Source organism: Dipodomys spectabilis, unplaced genomic scaffold (assembly GCF_019054845.1).
Source record: "Dipodomys spectabilis isolate Male_0828 unplaced genomic scaffold, ASM1905484v1 ptg000108l, whole genome shotgun sequence".
NCBI classification, from domain to species: Eukaryota; Metazoa; Chordata; class Mammalia; order Rodentia; family Heteromyidae; genus Dipodomys; species Dipodomys spectabilis.
The window spans coordinates 14,940,466-14,967,690 of NW_024870785.1; the positions used below are offsets into that span (position 1 = coordinate 14,940,466).

Genomic DNA, 27,225 nt, shown 5'->3' on the forward strand with positions numbered 1-27,225 from the left:
AGTGCTGCTTAGGAATATGAATAAGTAGAACAAAGAATTTCTTGATTAAGACTTGACTAAAAAGGGGAAACACAGATAACAAATGTAACAAAGATGGTGAAAAACATTTGCAATCTAAACCAATGAAATTCAATCCATGATCCCAGGAAAAAGACACAAAAACCTACAATTACAAGTGCTTTCATTTCAGTCAGTAATGGTAAGTAACATCAGATAATACAGGGAAATGTTACAAAGTACAAATAAACTTAAATACTTCTAAATATTTTATAGACGTGAAATATTTATTGTGGGCACATTCCATTAAGGGAGAAGTTAAAGCAGTTCTCCTTTCAAGGCTGTGATTCACAACATGTCTCCATCATTATAATTCAAGTGTTACCAGTGTTCCCTTTGGAGGCTTTTCTTTCCTTTTGAGACAGAAATCCTGCACTGTAACCCAGGCTGGCTTTGAATTTACCAACTCCTGATTCAGCTTTCTGAGAGCTGGGGTTATAGGTTTGGACCACCATGTCTAGCTGTTCACTTTGGATTTTAATACTCTGACAGAACATGGCTTACTTCTAATATTTGAAATGTTAGAAAAATATCACCTTTGAAAGTTGTTTCTGTAAGTTAGGAACACTGAATGCAAAAGCAAAAGTCAATAAACACAATAAAGAGTTGAAGTTATTCTTCTGTTTTTGAAATTGAAGAGCCAAGTACTTATTGTGGTGGAAAATCACCTACCCAAAAGCTCAGTCCATTTTGAGATGATAAAGTCATACAGATGAGCTACAGCTTGAAATGTCTTCCAGATACAGTATGCAAATTACAATGAAACCAGACATGATCTTTATTCATAATCCTCATGTAGTAAAAATTGAAAAGGAATGCCTAGGTAGTTACTATTAAGTTAGTTTTTCAGCACAAAGTATTTCTAAGGTTTCAACAAGTAACCAGGCTTTGGCTTAATTTACGGTAGTGACTTAGTACAGGATGGACATGTTGGATCAAGGTCAAGGGGCTACTAGGGAATCCCCATAATCCTCTAGTATCTCTCAAAAAGAAAAAAAGAAATTCCTTTTTGTAACAGAAACTTTATACTAAAGAACAAAAACAAAACATAGTAAAAGACACCTGTGTTCTTGCAGGAGAGAATCTGACAAGCTTAGTTTACATCTGCTTCAATTTTACTAACTAAAGCTCTTAAAAAAAAGCTTTACATGAAGGGCTAGACAGTGTGACCTTCAAATACAGAGGATATTAAGCTTACTAAATATACCTGTAACACTTAGTATATGACATAGTTTGCCAGTTTGTTGTAATAGAATTATTATATGTAACTAAGCTTTGTTTGCAGTCACAAATAAAATTTATTTCAATGTAGAACAAATTTTTCATGTTTCTATTAAATGTCCCAAACAGCACAATGCAATGGTGCTCTATGACTTGCAAACTTAATCTAACTTATAGTATTGTCAAACAGAATTCCACAGAAAATTGAAACATACCTTATGTGACTAGGTCAGAGTACTGAGTTCAAATAAGTGACATAGAAGTATTTTGGTAAAAGTGCCCACAGTGAGAGCAGTTTCAAAAGCCAGCCCACTTTCTACAGGAAAGTTGTGACAGTGAACACTCACCATATTCTCTGCAATGCCACATAGCACTCACACATTCATGGGCATGAAACCCTGGACACACAAACTCATTTCACATTAGTGAACATATCAAAGATTTTTTTAAAACAGTTCTGACTTTGGGCCAGAAGATAAAATATGCCATATATACATATATATAATTCCTAATTCCTAAGCCTCTTTAAAATTTCTAGTTCTAAAAATGGCTTTTTGACTTGTCTTTAAAAAAGGAGAAAGCGTGCAATGCATTTATATTTGCACTTCTGAATTAAGGAACAATATATGCTAAAGTGAAAAAAACACTTGGGATGGTATTAATCTACTTATACTATGTACATGATCTTTGGGTATTCATGAGAATCTGTTTATCCCTCAGAGCAACTTAATTTTCTAAGTCACTCAGGAAATGTATTCAACCATTTACAAAAACAAAAATTCTAACACATTTGCCTGCACATTCTTCTACAAGGTAAGTATACATTAAAAATATTGCTCAAGACATAAAAATATATATTATTTCTTTCCTTTGCCATTTATGCATATAAATATTTTACTGAAGATGTATCCATCATTCAATAAACAAATGCAAAAATTGCTTTATATAAAGTGTAGTTCTCTGCTATTTAGCAATATAAAGTATAAAATGATTATTAAAGAGTAAAATTCAAGACATTTGCAAACCAGTACAGCAGTGAACAGTTCCTTGTACAAAAAGTCCATTAAGAAAAAGTCAAGTCAATTTTGTAACAGATTACATAAAAATAAAAGCAAAAAGAGCACTGCTTCATCAGCACATTCTTCCCTTCTGTCTGGACTAGATGCCAAACTTACTGTTCACTCTTCGGTTCATCTTGTTTTCCATTAAGTTCTTGATCAACTCTGTTTAATTTTTTTAAAAAAAGCAGAAAATTAAGCATCAACAACTTTCTTTCTAAAAATAACAACTTTTTCGCATAGAATATTATTCTGTTAAAAAACAAAGCTTTGCAAAGAAGCAGACATGGTAAAAAGATGACCAAACATTATTTCCCCAACCAGAACGATAAGAGAACTTTTATACGGCAGGAGGACACTGGCAAGAAATGTGTATGTTGATTCTTTCAGAGATTACAAAAATACATACAAACACATTTCTTAAAAGTTCACAAGTTGAAGCTTGGCTACAGCAGGTATCCAGAGATTGGCAATAGGAAGAACAAACTCCCTCAATAGTGATTTTAACAGAAATATTAAGTGTCACTAAAGCTACCCACTGATCAATTAATATTTTAAAATCTAGTAATAAAATGCATTCTAATAGAATTAGTCTCCAGAATTCATTGGCATACTTTGTGAATGCCTTTTATTTGTTTTGATAGTAAGAAGCCATAAGAACTTAATGTTCAAAAAGTATCTAAATGTGCATTAAAAAATGTTCCTGGACTAGTGATCAGTGGCCCCAGCAAATTTAGGTACATGGAGACTTGAAGAATTACACAATAATTATAGAAACCCTTCAGAGGTCATGCACAACAGTCTACTGCTGTTGTATCTGCAGTATGAGTCACTGGTATGGAAGGCAATGTTTCAGGCCACCTGGGACAATGTAGGAAGACACTGTCCACACTTGTTTCCATCATTTTGATCATCAGCATTCATTATTAAGATTACTGGAGTATGTGTGAAACAGACCTAACAGCCGTGACGTAGAGCCTAACAGTCTTGGCCTAGGACAACTCCAGATTAACAACATTTTAAATGTTTTTTATATTGGCATGTAATATTTACCCAATTTTTTTAAAAATTGAAGTATGGCTAAGACCTAATACCATTATTATTTTTAAACTCTATTGAAACATAGTGTGCCTGGCCACACTACAGTGTTTGAAAGAAACTTTAGAAACATTTAAAAATGCTCACTATTCATCTTTTGCCCTCATGATAAACCTAGTGCTTATGGAGATGTTAACTTTAACTGAAAGAGTTTCCACACTACTTCCTTTTTTTTTTTTCTTCTGTTGGTTATGGGGTTGTGGGGCATGAACTCAGGGTGGGTGCTGTTCCCGAGCTCTTTTTGCTCAAGGCTAGCATTCTATAACTTTTAACCACAGCTCCACTTCCTAGTTTTCTGGTGATTAATTAGAGATAAGAGTGCCACTGACTTTTTTGCCTGGGCTGGCTTTGAACCATGATCCTCAGATCTCACCCCAGCTTCTAAGTTCTGGTTTCAAAAACCTGTCTCTATATTTATCCATGTGCTAATGGTTTATGCTTATAATCGTAGCCACACAGGAGGCTGAGATATGAGGATCTCAGTTTGAAGCTAGCGTAGGTAGAAAAGTCTGAGAGATTCTTGTCTCCAATTAATCAGTATAAAAGCTGGACTGGAGTGTGGTTTAAGTGGTAGAATGTCAGCTATGAATGGAAAAAGCAGATCTACAGCTTGACACCCTAACTCAGTCCCAGTAAAAAAAAGAAAATTCAAAAAATATTCCTCCATCTAAACTTAATAGAAAAATTATTCTCAAACTGACAATAATTTCTTATTAAGACTAAACAAACTGCATACTACCCAGTGTTTGAGATATATCTAGGCCCTGTTTAAGTTTAAACACAAACAAAACTGAAAAACAAAAATAATCAAGCTAAAACAGTAATGATAGTTTCAAACAAGGCATTTAAACAAAAAGCATAAATTCTTTTTTTTGGGTCCGGTCGTGGGGCCTGAACTCTGGGCCAGGGCACTGTCCCTCAGCTCTTCAGCTCAAGGTTAGCACTCTACCACTTGAGCCACAGCGCCACTTCCGGCTTTTTTCTTTTTGCTTATGTGGTGCTGAGGAATTGAACCCAGGGCCTCGAGCATGCAAGGCAAGCACTCTACCACTGAGCCACCTTCCCAGCCCCAAAAAGCATAAATTCTATATTTTCTAATGCTAAATTAATTTTTGATAGTTGAGTAAATGCTAAGAGCATTTTTAGAAAGGACATTATGGAATGTATTTCATCAATAAATGCAACTCATTTTGAAATACAGGAAGTAGCTAGTTTCAAAGTATTCTACAAACTCAGATTGTTTTAAATTTCATCTATGTGTCTAGAAAATGTATAGCAATGTCAAGAGGGCATGAGAAATAAGCATGATCTAAAGTCACTTTCTACATCTCAGTGTTGGCTACACCATTAAAGAGCCACTTAGAAATGTGATTTTATTACATGGTTAAGTAAGTTCTCACCAACAGAGGCAAAGCTCATTATTAAGAATGTTCCAGCCGGGTGCCAGTGGCCCACACCTGTAATCCTAGCTACTCAGGAGGCTGATATCTGAGGATCACAGTTCAAAGTCAGCCCAGGCAGGAAAGGCTGTGAGAGTCTCATCTCCAATAAACCACTAGAAAATTGGAAGTGGCACTGTAAGAGTGCTTGCCTTGAGCTGAAGAGTGCAGGGGCAGTGCCCAAGCCCAGAGTTCAAGCCCCACAAGTGACAAAAAAAAAAAAAACAAAGAAAAAAAAAAAGAATGTTCCAGTAACCATTTAGTTGTTTCCACAGATAGTCAAAATAATACAAATAAATTTCTCATCTTAACTTTTAAGGTTCTATTAAACTGTGTTTTACTCATCGGTGAACAATTAACAAATCTACAAACAAGATGGATGTGGTGGCACATACTTGCAAGCTAACACTAAGGAGGCTGAGGCAGGAGGAGCGCTGGGTTTGAGGCCAGTCTGGGTTACATAAATGAGTGTTTTTAAAACAAAAAGTTCAAAGTAAGTGTATTAACAAATTAGAAACTAATACACTTTTCTGAATTTCCATATAAACTCGTAACTAATATCTTTGCCTTCCATCTTCTGTGCCAAGCTTTTAATAGACAATAGGTTGTTATGCCCAAAGCAGAAGTGTTCAAAAAATATTTAAATGAAAGCAGAGTGTTTAACTGTTAAACGGTTCATTTAGGTATTTTATCACATGTAGAATTTGACTGGTTAGCAGGCTATTTAATTTAAGCATACAAGGAGAAAAATGTTGGTTAGCCAAAGAATATATGCATTGCAAATATAATTATCAACCCCAATAAAATAAATTGATTCCTTAAAAGCTTCTGTGAAAATATTTATGTGGTATCAGACAGGATCCTGATGGCCTTCAACTCATGATCTTTGGCCTCAGCTCCGCAAGTGTTTGGACTACAGGCCAGAAACACCAGACCTGGTTAAGGGCTAATCAGATTTTTCGTTTTTAGTGCTGGTGATCAAATCCAGAGCTTTGGTAGATAGGAAAACACTCTATCACTTGAGCTACATTCCCAGATCTGCATAAATATTACAAAAGCAACATTTGAGTCTTCTGGTATTTTAAATACTATGCTCACTTATAAGTTCTTTGGTTTATTCAGACCAGTAAGGAAAGAGGGGGTTGAATTCTTAATTGGCATTATATCTAGTATTAAAACAGGGTGAATCCAAGTCATATTCAGCATCAGAAACTTTAGATTCACCTTGTATTGGATGTTGGGGTATAATTATATTTACAAGTGCCTTTATCTTTGTCTACAAGCTAACCAATCAATAAGAGTTAGTCTGTGCAATGCAAATGGACTAGTCTAGATGCAACCCAGTCAAGGTGTGCATATACCTTTTTTGTTTCTTTTTAAACTTTTCTTCTTCATACCTTGGTAGGGAAAAGTTATTTCAGTAAATACATGTTACGAGATTAATAAAAACATAAACAAAAAAGGTACTACTAAAAAAAAATTTTTTTTTAAGTTTGCAAGCCCAACCGTTTAAAAGAAACACTATGTAGAAAACAAGGACTGACTCAATAAATATGGCTTGGTTACATCAAACTAAAACCTCAGACTAACAGAACACAGAAACTTCTCTATGTAACAGCAGTGTGATGCTCAATTATTTATGTTAACAACCTAATGCCAAGTCTTTTTAGGGGTTCAAGAGAAGTAAATTTAGTAACCAGAACAAATTCCAGTCACTGGAAAATACTGAGGTTCAGCTGATTTAAGTAAATTTCTCTATAGCAACATGATATTTAAAAATAGCACGAAAAGTTTACACAAATTTTGAGAGTAACATGCTACAGTAAGTTTACACAAATTTTGAGAGCAACACCCTCTATTTGGAGAATGTTCCTTGGTATTGACCAACCACTGTATCACTTCTCAGACTGTAAAGACTTTATAAACACAAACTGAATCTCGACCAGGAATCACTTCTCCTAGTTCTTCAACTGGGAGCCTGAAGAACAGTGACTTCTGGGAAGACATGGAGAGATGGCTTCTTCTATTTGTTTGTTATACATATATGAAGTGAGATTAAGTATTGAAATACAGTACACCTCGCACATCAAAATGAATGACTCAATGCAATTTAAGAAATGAAACAAAACGTACTGTTTTATGCATTCTGGTATGCCAACATATTCCATGGGAACAAGCTCCGCTAGTTCTGCCAAATTAAAGACATATCTAATTTTTTGGCTGAATTTTGAGCTGTGGAAAGAAGAAAAAAGAAAATCAAAGAAAAACAATTATTTCAATAGTTCTAATATGACAAGAAACTTATACAAAGAATTTTTTTTAATCTCAAGAGCTCTCAGAGATTACCTAATAAATGGTCTTGTAACAGCCAGAAGTGTCCTGATAAACCAGGAGGGATGTACAATAATTAGGGATTTTAGGTTTTTCCGTAACCTGGAGTTTAAAAAAGACAGAAAAGTTAGGAATTTCTACAATTTTTAATGCTAAGACATGTGCAAGTTTATACAAAATAACTACAAAAATAAGCTATTTCAAACTTCTCAGTTAGACATGAAACTCCTAAAGTCAATATGGTCTTGAAATCTGAGTGTCCCGCCTATTCCTATGAAATAAATTTTAGTAACGTTCTACCAAATTTATGTCTATAGTATAGCCTGTTGTTAAATGTCTCCTAGTAATACATTCCAAGACTTGGTCAGCCAGGCCAATAATGACTGTAACAGTAAACTACTTTCATGTCTCAAGACCGGGAGAAACTGGAACTCACTCTCAATACCGTGTCAGGCAGTGCATAGGCAGACATGCGAGAAAAAAATGACCAAAGCAGTAAGTACCATGAAGCAGATCTAATGGTTATTCCTGAGTACTTTAAGACTTTGATTAGGGCTGGGAAGGTGGCTCAGTGGTAGAGCGCTTGCCTTGAATGCCTGAGGCCCTGGGTTCGATTCCTCAGCACCACATAAGCAAAAAGAAAAAAGCCGGAAGTGGTGCTGTGGTTCAAGTGGTAGAGTGCTAGCCTTGAGCTGAAGAGCTGAGGGACAGCGCCCAGGCCCAGAGTTCAGGCCCCACAACCAGACCAAAAAAAAAAAGGCTTTGATTAGGGGCTGGAAAGGTATCTCAGTGGTAAAGTGCCTGCTTTGCATGCATGAGGCCCTGAGTTCGATTCCTCAGCACCACATAAGCAGAAAAAGCTGGAAGTGGTGCTGTGGTTCAAGTGGTAGAGCACTAGCCTTGAGCTGAAGAGCTGAGGGGCAGTGCCCAGACTCAAGAGTTCAGGCACCATGACTGGCAAAAAAAAAAAAAAAAAAAGACTTTGATTAAAACTTGAAGGAATTATCCCAGATTTCTTTTTAAATGACCAACTATAAAGTTGTTCACCATGCATATTTCACACAGATAAAACAAGGACTCTATACACATTATGTGTATATATATTTTTTTGTTTGTTTAGTTTGGTTGGTTGTGGGACCTGAACTCTGGGTCTAGGCGCTTTACCTTAGTTCTTAAGCTCAAGGCTAACACTCTACTACTTGAGCCACAGTGCCATTTCCCAATTTTTCTGCTTATGTGGTGCTGAGGAATCGAACCCAGGGCCTCATGCATGCAAAGCAAGCATTCTACCATGAGCCACCTTCCCAGTCCCCCATGTGTATATTTTTTAAACCACAAAAGCTAATGTTTGAGTTGATTATAGTAGTTTAAATTAGCCATAAGAAAGTCAAACCAATTCGAAGACTATAGTATAATTTCCAAGCCAATAAATACAATCTAGAGTTTGTTCCAAAGGAAAATTATATCTAAATAAGAAACAAAATATACTATGCAGTCAGGTGCTGCCGGTGGCTCACATCTGCAATCCTAGGTACTCAAAGGCTGAGACCTGAGGATCTTGATTTGAAGCCAGCCCAGGTAGGGAAGTCCATGAGACTTTTATCTCCAATTAACCAGCAAAAAGCCGTAAGTGGAGCTATGGCTTAAGTGGTAGAGAACTACACGAGCAAAACCAAAAAACAAAAACCTCTCAAAGACAATGCCTACGCCCTGAGTTCAAGTCCCAGGACTGACATGAACATGCACACATGTATACACACACACACACACAAATATGTTAACATTACAAATTAGACAAAACATTAAATGTACTACATTCTCCACTCTTCCCCAAGGTACAAATTAAAATATGTGTTCCAAATTAAGAATAAGGAAAAATGAAGAACAATCTTGTAAGTTATTTTGAATAATTCTTTAGAAAGCAGACGAAAATTAATTGCTTTCTTGACTTTCCAAAATACTATCAAGAGTAGAGCCTTAAGGAAAATACCATTTAAGAAGTAAATATATAATCCTTAAGTGGCAACAGAAAACAAAAACCCAATAAATCCACTATAAAAGTCATTCACACTTGCTTTATGCTTATGTTTCCATTACCGTCTATCAATTTGTTGATAGCATTTCCTGAGCCATCCCAGACTGGGCATTTTTCTTCGAGTTGTTGCACCATTTAAATAGACTATCATGTAGTTTTCTGCTACTAACAGCTCCAAAGTGCCAATAACATATCTGTAAAAAACAAATTAGATATAATCTTCACTGTGAAGAACCGCACTGGCTTCTCCAAATTAATACAAGTCCCTTCTCTCCCACACAATGAGGGAAAATATAATTACAATTAAAACTGCATTAGCAGATATTATGATCATTTAAAATAGTAAGTTCAAGATACATATTAAAATGTCTATAGAATACAATGGACATTGTCTGGGATTTGTTTCAAAATTACACGGTGGGGAAAAAACTGGAAATGAAGTATAAATTGTTAACTGCTGAAATGGGTGACTGATAAAGATTTCATATATTTCTTTCCTTTTGTATATGTGTGAATTGTTTTTTTTTCGGTCTTGGGGCTTGAACTCTGGGCTTGGGCGCTGTCCCTGTGCTCTTCAGCTCAAAGGCGAGCACTCTACCGCTTGAGCCACAGTGCCACTTCCAGTTTTCTAGTGGTTTATTAGAGATAGGAGTCTCACGGACTTTCCTGCCCGGGCTGGCTTTGAACCATGATCCTCAGATCTCAGCCTCCTGAGTGGCTAGGATTACAGGCGTAAACCACTGGTGCCCAGCTACGTTTGAATTTTTCCACACTGAAGATTGTAAGACCTGGGCTGGGAATGTGGCTTAGTGGTAGATTGCTCACCTCCGCAGTACTATATACACAGAAAAAGCCAGAAGTGGTGCTATGACTCAAGTTGTAGAATGCTATTCTTGAGCAAAAGAAGCTCAGGGACAGTGCCTAGGCCCTGAGTTCAAGCCCCAAGACTGACTTCCCCCATCCCTTCTCCAAAAAAGATTATAAGACTCTCACCAACCTGAGATGAATCACTCTATGAAAATTGAAGAGTCAGCTCATTACATGGGATTTCTAGGGACAAATGTAATTTAGCCATGTGATTTTAAGCTGAAAGTAACTTCCTTAAATTTAATGTGCCTGCAAATGTAAAATAAATCAGTTGGGAAAAAAACCCCAAAAACATTCAAGACAGGGTCTAGCTACTCAGGAGGCTGATCTGAGGATCATGATTCAAAGCCAGCCCAGGCAGGAAAGTTTGTGAGACTCATGTCCAATTAACCACCAGAAAACTGGAAATGGTGCTGTGGCTCAAGTAGTAGAGCTCATGAGCTCAGGGATAGCACCCAGGCCCAGAGTTCAAAACCCACAACTGACAAAAAAAAAAAAAAAAAAAAAAAAATTCAAGAAACATTTTCTAATTTTAAAATGCCAATTTTCCTGTTGAGTTGGAAAACCAGTTTGACAATGCCTGAGAATAGGACATGAACAATTACAACTGAGCTTTTATACAGCTTAAGCTCATTTCCTGAACATAGAAGTCTAATTAATTCAAAATTCTATCACACATTTTGTTAGGCTATACTTACTTAAAGAGATTATCCATCAGGTATCTATAGTTAGGCTGGCCACTTTCAGGCATAAAACAGACAGCAAACACAACAATGGCATTTAACCCATCTCCATAATATCCTGAAAAAGAAATGAAGATGTGAGTTTACTCTGAAGACTTCCGAGAAGTTATTTGTATGCTTGTTAGGGAAAGACTGACTTCAACTAGCATAGTAAAAAGCCAGTCATATTTAAGCAAGCAGAAAAATATAGTGACATATACAAGCAGACACACATAACACACATCTGAAGTAAAGCATTCAAACTATGGTTAAAATGGTTGCTTTTTTTTTTTTGTCATGGGGCTTGAACTAAGGTCTTAGGCACTGTCCCTGAGCTCTTTTAAGGCTAGGATTCTACCACTTTGAGCCACAACCCTACTTCCTGTTTTCTTGCAGTTAAATGGAAGTAAGATTCCCAGGGACTTTTCTGCCAGGGATGGCTTCAAACCGTGATCCTCAAATCTCAGCCTCCTGAGCAGGCAGGATTACAGGATGAGCCACTGGTGCCTGATAGTGGCTGTTTTTTTTTTTTTTGTCGGTCATAGGGCTTGAACTCAGGGCCTGAACGCTGTCTCTCAGCTCTTCAGCTCAAGGCTAGTGCTCTACCACTTGAGCCACAGTGCCACTTCTGGTTTTCTGGTGGTTTATTGGAGATAAGAGTTTCCTGCCTGGGTTGGCTTTGAACCTTGATCCTCAGAGCTCAGCCTCCTGGATAGCTAGGATTATAGGCGTGAGCCACCAGCGCCCAGCCAGTGGCTGATTTTTTAAAAGGAGGTATTACAATAAAAAACTGGATATATATCTGACATATTCCTTGGTGAAGAAAACTACAAAAATGTATTTCAACTAAACCTTTAACTAGTAAGCTATATTCAGTAATCATGCTTAAAGTCTTTTCTATTGTCTGTACACAAAGTAAATAGATCTGGTATTTCAAGAACATTAGAATCTTTACTAGCTTTTTTAATAAGTCACGAAACATATTAAGTGTGGTAATCGAGTAAGGTAAGATCCCTAAAGAAAATCAAGTGCTATTTCTGAAAGGCATTAGGTTTAAGTTATAAGGCAAGCCTTACAAGTTGATTTCTATGAACTAGCTGAATTAATGCCTATCTGTGGCCTTTCTAACCTAGATGATCTTGCTTTCTTCATCTTGAATAAGATTAAATTAGGCATAAGAATGTAACTGCAAATATGCAAGTGATTTGCTTTCAGATGAATGAAGACTGTAGAGATAAGGGAGGCAATGTATTTGGTAGAGAGTAAAGTAAGTGGAAATGATTCTGTGTGAGGAAAAAAAATCAGTTTGCCTGACCTACTGGCTCCTCTGGGCAGTGCAGTGTTAGGCCTTAAGGAGACCAGATATGCTTTCCAGAATAAGCTGCATTCTGACCTAATATTCTGACACTATTTGCACAGTGCTATGCAAACTCTATATAGTAGTACAGTTAAGAATGACAGAAGTTAGAACTTGAATTTTCATTGCTTTCCTATTTGACTGTAAATTTCTTAAGGGAATGAGCTAAATTTTATTATTTCTGCACATCTTATAAATATACAAAGTGGGTGCTCACAGAAATGTGGAATGAACTGTTAAGTGATCTGTTCAGTGTTTTAAGGGAAATAATTAAGAGTTACAGTTGAAGACTAAGTTTTACTACTATCCAAAAAAAGACTTTTATAACAATGACTCAGTAGTTTTATTTATAATAATCCAAACTGGAAACAACTTACATCTCCATCAGGAGAACAGATAAGCAATGTAGTTTTTCCAGGCACTGAACACTCTTCAGCAACAAGAAGGGATCTACTACAGCTGACATGTATAACATGGATGACAGTAGCATACTATATAGTGCATAGTACACAGTTATAGTTTTATGTAATTTTAAGAGGCAAAACTAATCACAGAGAGGTAGGTATTAGAATAGTTGATACCTACTGAGGGGTAATAGTCATCGGAAAAGGGTATTAAAAAACTTCTTGGGCATAGATGTTCTCTGTTTAAGAGTAAGAATTATAGCTGGGTCCTGGTGGCTCACACCTATAATCCTAGCTACTCAGGAAGCTGAGATTTGAGGATCGTGGTTCAAAGCCAGCCCAGGCAGGAAAGTCTATGAGACTCTTATCTCCAATAAACCACTCAGAAAACCAGAAGTGGTGCTGTGGCTCAAGTGGTAGAGCACTAGCCTTGAGCTGAAGAGCTGAGGGACAGCGCCCAGGCCCAGAGTTCAAGTCCCATGACTGACAAAAAAAAAAAAAAAAGAGGATTAAAGACACGGGCATTTAGTTATAGAGGTATTAACTATATATTTATAGTATATAAATTCACTTTGTATGAAGTATAAAGTCATACAAAGGAAGAGAAAATAAACCAGTTTTGGGTAGTGAAAGATAGGTGGGAGGGAGTCATTTTTCAATGCAAATTTTTATGTAGGTTTTATTCTTTTTTTTGTTGTTGTTGGTCATGGGGCTTGAATTCTGGGCCTGGGTGCTGTCCCTCAGCTCTTCAGCTCAAGGCTAATGCTCTATTTACCACTTTGAGCCACAGTGCCATTTTGTTTTTCTGGCAGTTAATTGAAGGCAAGAGTCTCACAGACTTTCCTGCCTAGGCTGGCTCTGAACCATGATCCTCAGATCTCAGCCACCTGAGTAGCTAGGATTATAGGCGTGAGCCACCGGCACCTGGCTATAGGTTTTATTCTTTCCACTTCAAACCTGTTATAGTCCTAAAATGATGTAAGAATCATTTATTATTCTTCCAAATTCATGTAATATCTATAGGGATACTATGTATTAAATATTTTTTGTCATTACTGGGGATTGGAGTCAGGGCCCCACATTTAGGCAGAGCTCTACCCCCTTGAACTACTCCTTCAGCCTCTTTTAGCCTTGGCTAATTTCGAGGTAGTCTCCCTTTATACACAGGCTGTGAGCCTTATGCTTCACTATGTAGCTAGAAATGACAGGTCCTTGTCATCACGCCCAGATAGATACTAGGTGAGATAGTGTCTTGAGAACTTTTATGCCTGAGCTAGCCTCAAATGATGATTCCTCCATCTCTGTCTAGTGATATCCACCTCCCAAGTAGCTAGGATTGTAGGCTTGAACTACCACACCCAGCATAATGTTCAGTTAAGTCTTACCTCCATGGCTGATAACTTTTTTATAGGGTTCAATTGCCTTCATATCAACCCTGTGATCCTGTTCTCCAATCCTGAACATACGCCAGCGTCGTCCATCTTCTTTTTCCTCTGCTGCTGTGTATTCAGTAATTGAATCTTTCCTAATTACTTCAGTAGTTTTGGGTTTTGGAAGGTCATCTGTTAAAATAAAAGTTTTTTGAATTGCAAATTGTTATTTATGCAATAAAAATCAAATCATAAGTTAACCACTTTACTATCTAGATTGAAATTTTTTGAGATGGTACCTCTGTGCTGCCCAAATTGGCCTCAACTCCTAGGCTCAAATGATCTTCCCACTTCAGCCTCCCAATTAGCTGGGCATACAGGTGCACATCACACTGTGCTGATATAGGGGATTCTCATTATAGCATCTTTAGAATTTGAAGCATCTCTTCCAGAATACTGGAAAAGGCTTACTCTACCCTAATATGACATCATTTTATGTCTTTAGACGTCAGTTTTCTAAGACTTTTTTTTACTCTCCAATTTAACAAAGCACCTGATCATAGTGCAATGTATAGACACAAATTTAGAAAAGTGAATCCATATAGCCATCTATAATTTCTTTCTAGGGTGTCCACTTATGACTTTGTTAATGATAATTACTACTAAAGATTACTGCAATGACCAAGAGTCAATATTTTTAGCATATAATTTTCAAGCACTATAATACAAGATAGAAAGTGGTTAACTGCTCAGTGATCTTTTTCCATGTGATCATTCTGAAGAATGCATGCAAATATTTTCTTAAATTAACATTAGCCAAAGCACCAATGATTAGGTGTAATTTATGCTTGCAGATTGCAGTTTAGCTGATTTTAAATGAGGTAATGATTTTCAAAATTTTAGTATCATAGTCCTTACCAACAGATGGGGAAGGGGGAACCTACTGCATGTTAGTTGTTTCCAAGATAAAGCTGTTAACGGAAAATATCCTTCCAGGAAATGACTACAGCAGCATTAAAGAAAGAAGAGACAAAACACACAGGCAGAAAACTATTTCAGTATCTTTAAACATATTGCTTATTATTGGACTGTATATTGAGCCAGTAAAACTGTAGATAAAATGCCTAATGTTAAACTTCAAAGTAAAATCATTTTAAAGATGGTATATAAATTATTAACCATACAAAGACATTATACAGAGCTATTATTGTCTAATTCAACAAGGCATGCAAAGTAAGACACATGCCAATTCCTTTGAATTCTAAATAACCAAAATGATACTGTAAACTTGAGAGCTAAGTACACTTCAACTTGTGTTGGTAATTTTAAAGTAGAGCATCATTACATAAAGCGCCTTAAAAAATCACCCCCAAAACTGAGTGCCACTGGCTCATGCCTGTAAATCCCAGGAGTGTTCTTGTGAAGGAAGTAGAACACCATCTTAGAAATTGCCAGGTGCTGGTGGCTCATGCTACCTAATCCTTGCTACTCAAGAGGCTGAAAACTGAGGATCATGGTTCCAAACCAGCCTGGGTAAGAAAGTCTGAGAGACTCTTTTCTCTAATAAATAAACTATCTGGAAAAGCTGGAAGTGGAGCTTTGGCTCAAGTGGTAGAGAGAGATAGCTTGGAGCAAAAGAAGCTAAGGGACAGCACTAGGCCCTGAGTTTAAGTCTGAGGACTGGCACATGCACACGCACGTATGAGCACACACCCACACACCCACACTCCCCTAAAACTTCTCTTCAGAACTCTCTCTTTGCAAATATGTAAGTCCTTGTAGTGTATTCTGTTAAAACAAAACTTTATAGCCAAAAAGACAAAAAAAAAAAAAATCCACCTATATAATCTACTATACAGTTTAGAAAACGACAGAATATTCCATGTTTGCAGAATCTTGTACCTTAGTAACAATGCAGCTTAAAAGAATAGCTATTTGAGGGGCTGGGAAGGTGGCTCAGTGGTAGAGCGCTTGCCTTGCATGCATGAGGCCCTGGGTTTGATTCCTCAGCACCACATAAGCAAAAAGAAAAAAGCCGGAAGTGGCGCTGTGGCTCAAGTGGTAGAGCACTAGCCTTGAGCTGAAGAGCTGAGGGACAGCGTCCAGGCCCAGAGTTCAGGCCCCACTACTGGATCTTCCCCCCCCCCCCCCCAAAAAAAAGAATAGCTATTTGAAAAAAATCCCTTAACACACTGTTATTTTAGTAGGCTTTATAATTAAGTTTTAAGGTTTAGCAATTATCCTGCTTTCCCTAAAAAGAATGGCATAAAACACAGCTGTACATAATGACAAAGATTCATTAATGAAGCTTAATAAAAAACAATGAAACAATTACCTTCCCACTCAAACTCATTACTGTTTTCAGATGGGGTGTCTAAACCATCTAAGTCAATCTCCCCACTTTCATCCAAGTCATCTGACAACACAGAACCATCACTAGGATCCAGTGTTAGGCTAATGTCTGGAGCAGTTAGTTTCTTTCTCACTTTATTTCCATTAACTTCTGGGGAGCCTAGAATTGAAAAACAAAGGAAAAAAATGCTTGAGTTGCATAAGAGAAACATTTCAGCTACATAGTTCCTGAGAAAAACTTTAAACAAATAACAAAACATTAGTAATTTACAAAATTTGGATTTGATCTGTTCTGCTTCTACATCACTGGCGAGAGATCAGTGAAGTAGCCATGTTTTTTTTTTTAAATAACAGAGGAAGAGTTTGTAGTCACAAGTCCAAATATTTAATACTGCTTACTATGTATCATGTTAGAGTGAGATTATTCTATCACTAATAGCTGAAAACTGAATCTTCACTAGATTTCACATACTCAGTCTTTGCTATGCACAAATATATTTACTAATTTCAATAATTGGAAGAGCTTTAGGGTTTGAGGTATGGCTCAGGTGATAGAGTGCCAGCCAATGAGTTGAGAGCAACAGATACCAAGTTCAAGTCTTTTCTGTTACCAAGTAACAGTCTTTGTCTACCTCCTGCAAAACATTTCTAAAAACCAATCTTTTTTTATGTATATCTAAATTTCTCATGCACTCCAAAACACTTAATGTGCACTTAATTTCTCCAAAAACTTGGTGATTCTTTTTCTTGACAAAGAAATGTGTTCAAAATAACACAAAGTCCATCGAGAGAAAAGTGCTAAAGTACTTACCAGGCTGGCTCTCTGGTCCAGTTACACCTAGTATATCTGCTTCAATACTATCATCTTCTGGTAAAGGGCTGGAAGACACAGGCATAAGTATCTTTAACACAGAAAGTTAAAAAAAAAACAAACTCAGATTGTTAAAACATGATTTATATGTAACTCTATGTAACACATATACATATATAAATTGCTTAAAATCTTCTTTTCTTTTCTTGTGCTGGTCCTAGGGCTTGAACTTAGGGCTCAAGTGCTGTCTCCAAGCATTTTGCTTAATGCTGGTACTCTATCACTTGAGCCACATCCACTTGTAGTTTTTTGGTGGTTAATTGGAGATAAGAATCTTATGGACATTTTTGCCAGGGCTGGCTCTGAACCTCAGTCCTCAGATCTCAGCCTCCTCCTGAGTAGCAAGGATTACAGGCATGAGCCACCATTGCCAGCTACAACTATAAATCTTATGCAAAAATCAGACTATAAATAAATTCCAATGCATCAATACAATGTGTTGCATGACACAGTGCATGCAGCTATTTTCAATTACAATGAAAGCGTGGTAACGGTGGCTATAGTTCTGAGTCTAGCACTCCTCTACCACTATCACTGTTGTGTACTACCTTGCCTCAAGCTCTCTCTCCAGCTGTCCATAGTCCAACTGCTAAGGCACTTTACTGAGTGCTGGAAGTCTTCTGACCAAGATGAAATGGAACCATCACTTAAATATAAGGTCTGCTTTGGAAAGTGTCAAAGTGTCTTGCCAGAAGAAGAATAAGATCCTTGTTTATTTGTTTACTAAGTTTTTTTCTTGGAAAAAATCCATTCACTTTAAAAATTCGTAACAAACAACTAAAGAGCCCATTCTAGGAGGTCTGACCCACAACTTTTTAAAAAATACCACATTAAAACATTGTTTTGTAACAAGGGGAAAATCTGAGATTTAAGAGATCAAAATGAATATAAAGCGTTACATCCATATACACTTGTAAGCAAACAATAGGCAAGAGAATCATTCTGTTAAATGTTCATTTCTTTGTATCAAATGATCATTTATTAACACTACTTTTTTAAAAAGCCTAATATTCATCAAGTGATAACTCAATACATTCTAAGGTTTTGTTCTAAATTTGTTTTCAATGAAAAGTATGCTCACATTGGAAAATCTTCATCTTGCCATTCTTCTTTCAATTCTACACCTTCCATCCTCAACCTAGATTCAATGTCAACTTCCAACTCCTGATAATTCAGAGAGCCAATATTCTGTTAAGGGAAGAAAAAAATGGCAGGAATTTAATTTCCAGTTCACTTATTTGACGAAAAGGCACAAGAATCTTATATCTTAATTCCTCTATCAGTCATAGAGCTTTTAGTTCAATGATGTAGTTATGAAATCAATTTATCAAGCTGAAACTTTTTTCTTTCACAGAATGAGAAGACAACAAAATATAGGTAACATGAAATCTACTTGCAGTAAGGATATTGTTAGGTTAAAGTATTTGTTCACAACTGTATTCATACAGATTTATGTCTGGTTATGACTTAAAATGTATTTCATATTATGAGTTACATAGCAAATTGAAGTAGGAGCAAGATATTAAAAATAAACAGCATGGGGCTGGAAAGGTGGCTTAGTGGTAGAGCGCTTGCCCTGCATGCATGAGGCCCTGGGTTTGATTCCTCAGCACCACATAAGCAGAAAAAAAAAAGCCAGGAAGTGGTGCTGTGGCTCAAGTGGTAGAGTGCTAGCCTTGAGCTGAAAAGCTGAGGGACAGCGCCCAGGCCCAGAGTTCAGGACCCATGACTGGACCCCTCCCCCCCTCCCCCCAAAAAAAAGTTAAAAAAAAAATTATGTTCCAGAATAACAAAATTGCAGTGGAACTTTTAAATGTTAAGATTTCATATAATAAACTTAATTCAAATCTCTGTTGAGAGTGAAGCTGTTCCTCTTGTTTGAATGTTTACTTACGTCTTAGAAGGAGGTTTTGAACATTTAGAAAAAGTTGAAGAACCACTCTTTGGCATACAAAAAAAGCAGACATAACTTTTCCTGATCAAAACATTCACTTAGGAAAATTAGTTTATATGTATCAATGTATATATTTATAATTGTATATGGGTGAAGTATTTTTAATTCTGAGAAAACACTGATCTAAGTAATTTTAAGGAATTAAATACTTAAAAATAATTCTGACATATTTAGCAGTTTCTGTTTCTAATACATATGTTTTAATTAACACACCTACTATTATCATTTTATAGCCAGGTACATCCTAGCTACTTAGGAGGCTGAGATCTGAGGATCATGGTTCAAAGCTAGCCAGGGTAGGGAAGCCCATGAGACCCTTATCTCCAATAAATCACTCAGAAAAACAGAAGTGGCACTGTGGCTCAAGTGGTAGAGTGCTAGCCTTGAATGAAAAAAGCTCAGGGACAGTGCCCATGCCCTGAGTTTAAGCTGCATGACCGACAAAAAAAAAAAGATCACTTTACAGGCTGCATTTTTGTCAGCAACTCTTTTCTATAGAGGGAATTAAAAAAAAGGTACTTTATCAAACTACTTTTCTATTTAGAACAAAAAGACAGTCCAAGATTATAGTCAACCAGTCCAAATATTTAATACTGCTTATTCTGTGTCATGTTAAATTGAGATTATTCTATCACTAATAGCTGAAAACTGAATCTTCACTAGATTTCACATACTCAGTCTTTGCTATGCACAAATATATTTACCTAATTTCAATAATTGGAAAAGCTTCGGTGTTTGAGGTATGGCTCAGGTGCCAGCCAACGAGTTGAGAGTAACAGATACCAAGTTCAAGTCCCAGTCTTGGACCACCCCCCCCCCCCAAAAAAGAAAAAGCTTCCAATTATCTCATCTTACTGCTTTATTGGTTATTTGAAAAAAAGATCAGTGTTCTGCATGTCTTTTTCAAAACTACATAATATTTCAAAAGTAAAGACAGTGACTGAAAGTCGCAAACAATCATGTTTGGCACATCTACAAGCCTGAGATATTAAATGGATAAACATTTAACTGTAAGGTATGATCTTGGATAGCAAGCAAGCCTTTTGCTCAACCTCTTTGGTTTATTTTGCTTGTTAAATTATATAAATAGGATTCCTATTTGCTTTACCTCTAAAAATCATAATCAATTTTTGTGAGAATCTATATATATGTAATGTAAGTTTCTGTTGGTAAAATTATTCCTTATTTGTAAGAACTATTTCTCTTAAAATGTAGAAGATAACCAAACCTTTGGGCTGTTTTACTGCCTGAACAAAAGAACACTGACACAACCTTTAAAGGTAGTTAACTACAGAAAGCCCAACTCCTTCAGCCCTTTGAACCTTCTCAACTCTAATATATTGAAGCATATGACTTTAGCATACCTCAGGCTATGGCCATGGATATTTAGCTTAGGGGATGACTAATTAAGGTAGGAGGAGGAGAAATAAACATTGATTAATGGGACCATTCCATCAAGAACACTAGGTAAAATTAAGTACACGAGGTAGATAAAAATAAGTTAAACAACTATGAGAATTGACTCTTGGTAGCACTTTTATCACTGAGCAGCTGGATAAAACAGAAAACAAGAAGAGTTCATAAGGCTGGGAAGGTGGCTCAGTGGTAGAGTGCTTGCCTTGCATGTATGCAAAAAAGGGAAGAGTTCATATAAGTACAACTACTATGAAGAAAATCATGATATTGCTGACTCAAAAGTCAACTGTGGTGTTTCCCACTTTTTTGATTTGGATATTAAAAATATTAAAGATCATGCAAGTAACATTTTAATATACTTAAAAAGTAATAGATTACTTCCTTACACAGCATCAGAGGGTAGGTATGGTGGTAAATCCAATCAAGATAAAGAAGAGTTTCCAGAAACAGTTTATTAGCAAGATAAGCAAAACTTAAATATTAAGATTATAGCTAGAAGCTGGTGTCAGTGGCTCATGCCTGTAATCCTAGCTACTCAGGAGGTTGAGATCTGATGATAATGGTTCAAAGCCAGCCCAGACAAGGAAGTCAGTGAAACTTTTATCTCCATTAATCTCAGAAAAAGCCGGAAGTGGTGTTCTGGCTCAGGTGGTAGAGTGCTAGCCTTGAGCAAAAAGGAGCTTGGGGCAGTGCTCAGGCCTACAGTTCAAGGCCCAGGACCAGGGGTGAGGGGAGGGGGAGATTAACTAGAATTACCTTTAAAAGTACACACAGCAATTTTATGGAGTTAAACACTGCTTAGAATAGGTTCAAGTAAAGCCCAATCTGTGGTGAAATTAATTCCACTTGGCAGGAGGACAGTATTTACCCATCTAAACAGGTTTCATTCCAAAATATTTTATTCTTTCATGAGCAGTTTGTATGTTTATGACTGATCATCAAAACATCCCCAGAGCTGGGTGCCAGTGGCTCATGGTTTGAAATCAGGCTGGGCAGAAAAGTCCTAGACTCTCTTCTCTTATCTCAATTAATCACAAAAAACTGGAAGTGGAGCAGTGGCTCTAGTGGTGGCGGACTAGCCTCAAACACAAAAGCTCATGCAAGACCAGAGCTCAAGACCAGCATGCAAGACCAGAGCTCAAGCCCCAGGATCAGCAAAAACAAAACAAACCCCTCAACAAACAAAGGAAAAATCCTACAGTCTTGCTTGCTGTTTTATTGACAAGTACAGGATCACATAGGTTTTAAGAATGAAGTGACATGCTCTATCAGAAATGTTAAAAGCAAAATTTACTAGAATGATGCTGATTTCTCTCAAATTGTAAAATAAAGCACAGGATAAGTATGTCATCTGTAAGAGAGAGAATTAAATTATCAGATGTTTTAACACCTTTTAAGAAAAGTAAAGCCTAATACCTGACCTCTGTGACAGTTACACATGTCTTAATATATAAAACAGTAACAAATTTGGAATGTTGTTTTTTTTTTAAACATTTACTAATTTAAATTTTTTATTTCTTTTTTTTTTTGGGGGAGGGGTGCGGTCGTGGGGCCTAAAATCTGGGCCTGGGTGCTGTCCCTCAGCTCTTCAGCTCAAGGCTAGCGCTCTATCACTTGAGCCACAGCGCCACTTCCGGCTTTTTTTTCTTTTTGCTTAAGTGGTGCTGAGGAATCAAACCCAGGGCCTCATGCATGCAAGGTAAACGCTCTACCACTGAGCCACCTTCCCAGCCAGAGGAATGTTATTAAGTTTAAAAGGATACTTTCCCATCTACTGTAAGTCAAGATTAATTTATGGGTCCTGGATATACTTTTTTTTTTTTGGCCAGTCCTAGGACTTCAACTCATGGCCTGGGCATTGTCCCTGAGTTTCTTTTGCTCTACCACTTGAGCCACAGCGCCACTTCTGGCCTTTTTTGTTTATGTGGTACTGAGGAATGGAACTCAGGGCTTCATGCATGATAGGCACTCGCATGCAACCTCTAAGCCACATTCCCAGCCCTATACTTACATTTTAAGATGCTTGTTCTACCTGAATTACTCTATTAGAATGAACATAAGGTGCTTTTCCCATCTGTATCCACCATCTCCTGTTTCAACCAACAATCATGTGAAGTACAAAACAGCATTATTATGACACCACATCCAGATTCCAAGATCTAGATCAAAATTGTTTCTATCACATCAGTCTCCATTCATTGGCAACCTCACATGGAATAAATTTGTAACACCATTACATTTACGTTAAAAGGTCCTGTAATGCCTAAAGAACTCAGTAGCAATGCTTTATGATAATCTAGTTGAAGCTTCACATATGCAGAAGTGGCCTTCCAAGCTGCCTCTCAAACCTTGACATTATTAGGCTGCACAAAAGAAGATTATGATGAGCAGGAATATAGTTTAGAGAAAATGTTAAATGTTAAGAACTAAGAAGAAACTTTAATACTGAGGAAATTTATCCATTTACAAATGACTGAATTTTTTTCCAACAACTGCAGAAATTCTTAGCTAACATTTCAAACTGAATATGTCTAATTGAAGAAATCAATCATCGTGCTACGTGTTGCTGACTCACACTTTTTTTGGTCGGTTGTGGGGCTTGAACTCGGTGCCTTGACACTGTCCCTGAGCTCTTTTGAGTGAGTCTCTTGGAGGACTTTTCTGCCGGGGCTGGATTCTAACCCAGATCCTTAGAACTCAGGCCCGTGAGGAGGTAGGATTACAGGCATGAGCTACCAGCACCTGGCCAGCTCAAACTTCTAATTCTAGCTTCTCAGAAGGCTGAGATGTGAGGATCATAGTTCAAAGCCAGCCAGGACAGAAAAGTCGGAAGTGGAGGTGTGGCTCAAGTGGTAAGAGCTCCAACGGCCTAGTTCAAGCTCCAATAGTCACAGGCAGGCAAATAGACAAGAGACCCGAGACAAAGATAGACAGATGGACAGACGGGAGAAATCAAGTGTCAGGGGTCAGGGAAGAGCCTAACTAAACCAAAGTAAGGCTAAGAAAGCAACTGTATGGTGCGATCACATACTTCATTCACCGAACTAAGTATGCATGCACATGGCAAAAGCTGTGCCCCTGAGGAGCTGGCAGGGCAATGGCAGTTCCAACCTAATGTAGTGAAGACCCAAACAGTTTTAATGAATTTAACCCTAGTGTACTACGTTCTCCAGGGGCACCAACTACATCTGGAAAAGCCCAGCTATTATTACTATTATTATTTTTTTTGGGGGGGGGGGCCAGGTACTTAAAACAGAAAAGGTAATCTTGAAAACACGCAGAGACTCGGCTTTACAAGTACACGCCCTGCATTCTGCTTCAGCTTGTTCAGGAAGGTCTATTAGAGCTCTGAGTTACTGGTGTCGTTTCCGCGTCCATCCCCCCCCCCCCCCCCGAGGCTAACGAGGTACACCAGAGGTCCAAGTTTCTTTGTTCTGCAAAGGGGGATAGACGCTGCACGTAAATACGGAACCACCTTGACTCGTCACCGCACCCAGGCGTGAGTGTGTGTTCATCCAAAGCACACGCACCACAAACGGAAAAGGAAGAGGGGGGGGGGGGAGCAGGATTGGCAAAAGAGCCGGGCGAAGGGCGGGGACCGAGGCTGGGCGGGCCCCGGAAAGTGCCTCCGCCGGGGGGGGGGGGGGGGTTCTTCGGTGCCCCAGGCCACAGATAACCCCTGGGCTCGGTCGCCCTGGCGGCTTGTGGGCACGCGCCCCTCAGAAGAGCGTCACCGGCCCGCAGACGCGCGCCCCCAGGCCCAGCCCCAACCCACACCCGCAGCGTCCAGGCCGCCCAGGCCGCGCTCACCCCGGAGGCAGCCGGGGCCCCCTCGTCCTCTTCGCCCCTCCAGGCCGGCGACGTGGGGCTGACGGCCAGGTCGCAGAAGGTGGCACCGAGCGGAGACTGCTCCCCCTCGGTCGGCGGCAGAAACCCCAGGCCACTTCCCGGACCACAGAGGTAACAGCAGCCGTAGCAGCTGACCCGGACGCACTGACTGAGCTGTCCCGGCGGAAGTGACGACTTCCCGACTCGCTTCAGGCACCTCGGCGGGCGGAAGTGGAGGCGTGGCGTTAACCTGAGGACTCTCACAATCCCCCCCCTCTCCCCCCCCCCCCCCCCCGCCCTCAAGGCCGCCATGGGCCCGCGCATGCGCGAGCGCTTGCATTCAATTGGGCGGGAACCTTTAGCTGCTGCTGGGGGGGGGGGGGAGGGGGGGTGCAGGCGCGTGCGCACAAGTGCCCGTCCAGTTGGGCGGGAACCTTTGGCGTCGAGGCCTCCTTGGAGGCGTCTCTCTGAGGGACGGCGCGCCTCCTCTTCGTTTTTCCCTTCTGGTACGTCAGCTTTCCGTCTCCAAGAACCAGTTACATTTTTTTTTTTTCCCGGCTTACACTTAGCAATCATTGCAGTCACTGTATACTGTATAACCAAGTTCCTGAAACGAGGGGAAGAAAAATGCCTGGTGGTTCACGGCCTAGGCGGGCAGGGCCGGGCGGGGTGCGGTAGGCCTCAGGAGAATCCTGAGGTGGGTGAAAGTCTTCAAACAGCCTTGGTGTCCAGCAGTGCTGGTCAGACTTGCTGTGGGGAGCAGTTATTTATTTAGTACCTGTACTGGGGCCTGAACTCTTGGCCTGAGCGCTGTCCCTCAGTTCTTCAGCTCAAGGCTAGCGCTCTACCACTTGAGTCACAGTGCCACTTCCGGTTTCCTAGTGGTTTATTGGAGATAAGAGTCTCATGGACTTTCCTGCCCGGGCTGGCTTTGAACCGTGATCCTCAGATCTCAGCTTCCTGAGCAGCTAGGATTACAGGTGAGAGCCACCCACGGCCTGGCCTCTCTTCTCTAGTTTTTGCCGGTTAATTGGAGATAAGACTCCATTATCTCCTGATTTGTCTGCCTCAGTTAGCTTCAAACCAGGATTCCCAGATCTAACCCTCCTGAGTAGTTAGGATTATAGGCATGAGCCACTGGCACCCAGCATGAGCTGTATTTTAGTAAAATAACAGAAGAATAAAAGACAGAAGTCCCAGTCAATGGAATTCTGTGCCTCCAACAGAAAGAATGACACAGCCCCATTTGTTAGGAAATGGAAAGACTTGGAAAAAATTATATTAAGTGAAGTAAGCCCGGCCCAAAGAAACATAGGTCCCATGGTTTCCCTTATTTGCCATAACCAGTACATGTGTAGGACAAGCAGAAAAGGTCAAAAGCTATGTACATATGAGCATATAAGATGATGTTAAGCGAAATGAACCTCAAGATAGGGTCACAAATTTTTTTCTTTCTTGCTATTGTTTCTAACGTATTTATAATGTACCATGTGATTTTTTTTTTTTCTTTGTATGTTCCTCCCCCACCTTATAACCCCTGTTTTCACTGTATTTGATTCCGGTGCCCTGCATCTTGTATATACACTTCTGTAATTTGGGGTAGGGAAGGGAAAAAACAAAATGCTTAAATAGGGATATGGGTTGACCGAACTTTACAACTTTGGCAGGAGAGGGAGGTAGGTAGGGGGGTTTCTGTGGAGGTGGGAGAGAAGGGATGGTTGGGGGGAAAAAAAGAAAGGAGGAAGCAACAATGCTCAATAGGAAATGTACTCATTACCTTGCTCATGTAATGGTAACCCCTCTGTACAGTATTTTTACAATAAAAATCATACAAAAAAGTTATCGTTGAAGTCAACAGCTGTTTAGTGATCTATAAAAATGGTGTGAAGGGCTGGGAATGTGGCTTAGTGATAGTGTTTGCCTAGCATGCATGAAGCTCTGGGTTCCATTCCTCTGTACCACATAAACAGAAAAAGCCAGACGTGGCACTATGGCTCAAGTGCTCCAATGCTAGCCTTGAGCAAAAGAAGCTCAGGGACAGTACACAGACCCTTAGTTCAAGCCCCAGGACTGGCAAAGCAAACAAAAAAACAACAAAATGGCATGAAGGACCTCAGTTTCCATACTTTTCTCTCTGCACCAGTAACAAACAATTCTCGGGAAGTTGCCAAGCTGGAGAACCATACTTCCAGAAGCAGTTCTGCCAGGAAGTACTAGTTTGGAGAACTTAATCCTCTCAGAAGTTGCATTTAAAAATGTTCTTCCTCAAAGATCCATCAGTCAAGTGTTAGGGAAATTCTATTAGGGAATGGCAAATCCAAAAATTTTAAATCCTTGACCCAGAACATAACACTTCGGAGCACCTGACCAAATTTTCTCACTGTTGGTAGATGATCAAGCAATCTATGATTTATCTTTAACATAGGGGGAAATAATCTCATGGAATTTCTGTGAGAGAAAACTATATATATACATATGTATATATACACATACACATATGTGCCTACACCTATGTATGTATGTGTATATACATAGATACTCATATGTGACTAGTGTTTGCCATATTGTAAGCACATACAAGTGTTAAGCATTATTTTCTGCCTATCAATTTCCTGGTAGGGAAAACAAACTGATCAACCAAGCTTTAAGTAAACATTGGATCCACATAAGACATTCTGTCATCACAGAATTTTCATAGTTCTGAATTTTTCTTATTTCAGTCTGCAATGTGTAGGGTTCCCCACAGGGGGGCAGAAAATCATTTGAAATGTGTGTGTGTGTGTGTGTGTGTGTGTGTGTGTGTGTGTGTGTGTCTGTGTGATCTCCATTTTAGTAACTTTATCAT

At 38.8% G+C, this 27,225-nt stretch overlaps 1 protein-coding gene across 2 annotated transcripts; it reads right to left on the reverse strand.

The window, feature by feature from the left end:
• Bnip2 (BCL2 interacting protein 2) lies at positions 1 to 24,557 on the reverse strand. Of its 2 annotated transcripts, XM_042687520.1 has the most exons (11): positions 24,363 to 24,557; positions 18,264 to 18,370; positions 17,123 to 17,190; positions 16,295 to 16,471; positions 13,975 to 14,151; positions 10,805 to 10,907; positions 9,302 to 9,433; positions 7,220 to 7,306; positions 7,007 to 7,105; positions 6,235 to 6,270; positions 1 to 2,501 (listed from the first exon to the last, which is right to left on the reverse strand). In XM_042687520.1, the coding sequence occupies exons 2-11, from the start codon at positions 18,311 to 18,313 to the stop codon at positions 2,450 to 2,452; spliced, it is 981 nt and encodes a 326-aa protein (XP_042543454.1). In that variant the 5' UTR covers positions 18,314 to 18,370; positions 24,363 to 24,557; the 3' UTR covers positions 1 to 2,449. The 2 variants fall into 2 exon arrangements, with proteins under 2 accessions (XP_042543454.1, XP_042543455.1); XM_042687521.1 differs by lacking the exon at positions 6,235 to 6,270.
• Positions 24,558 to 27,225: the final 2,668 nt, after the last annotated feature.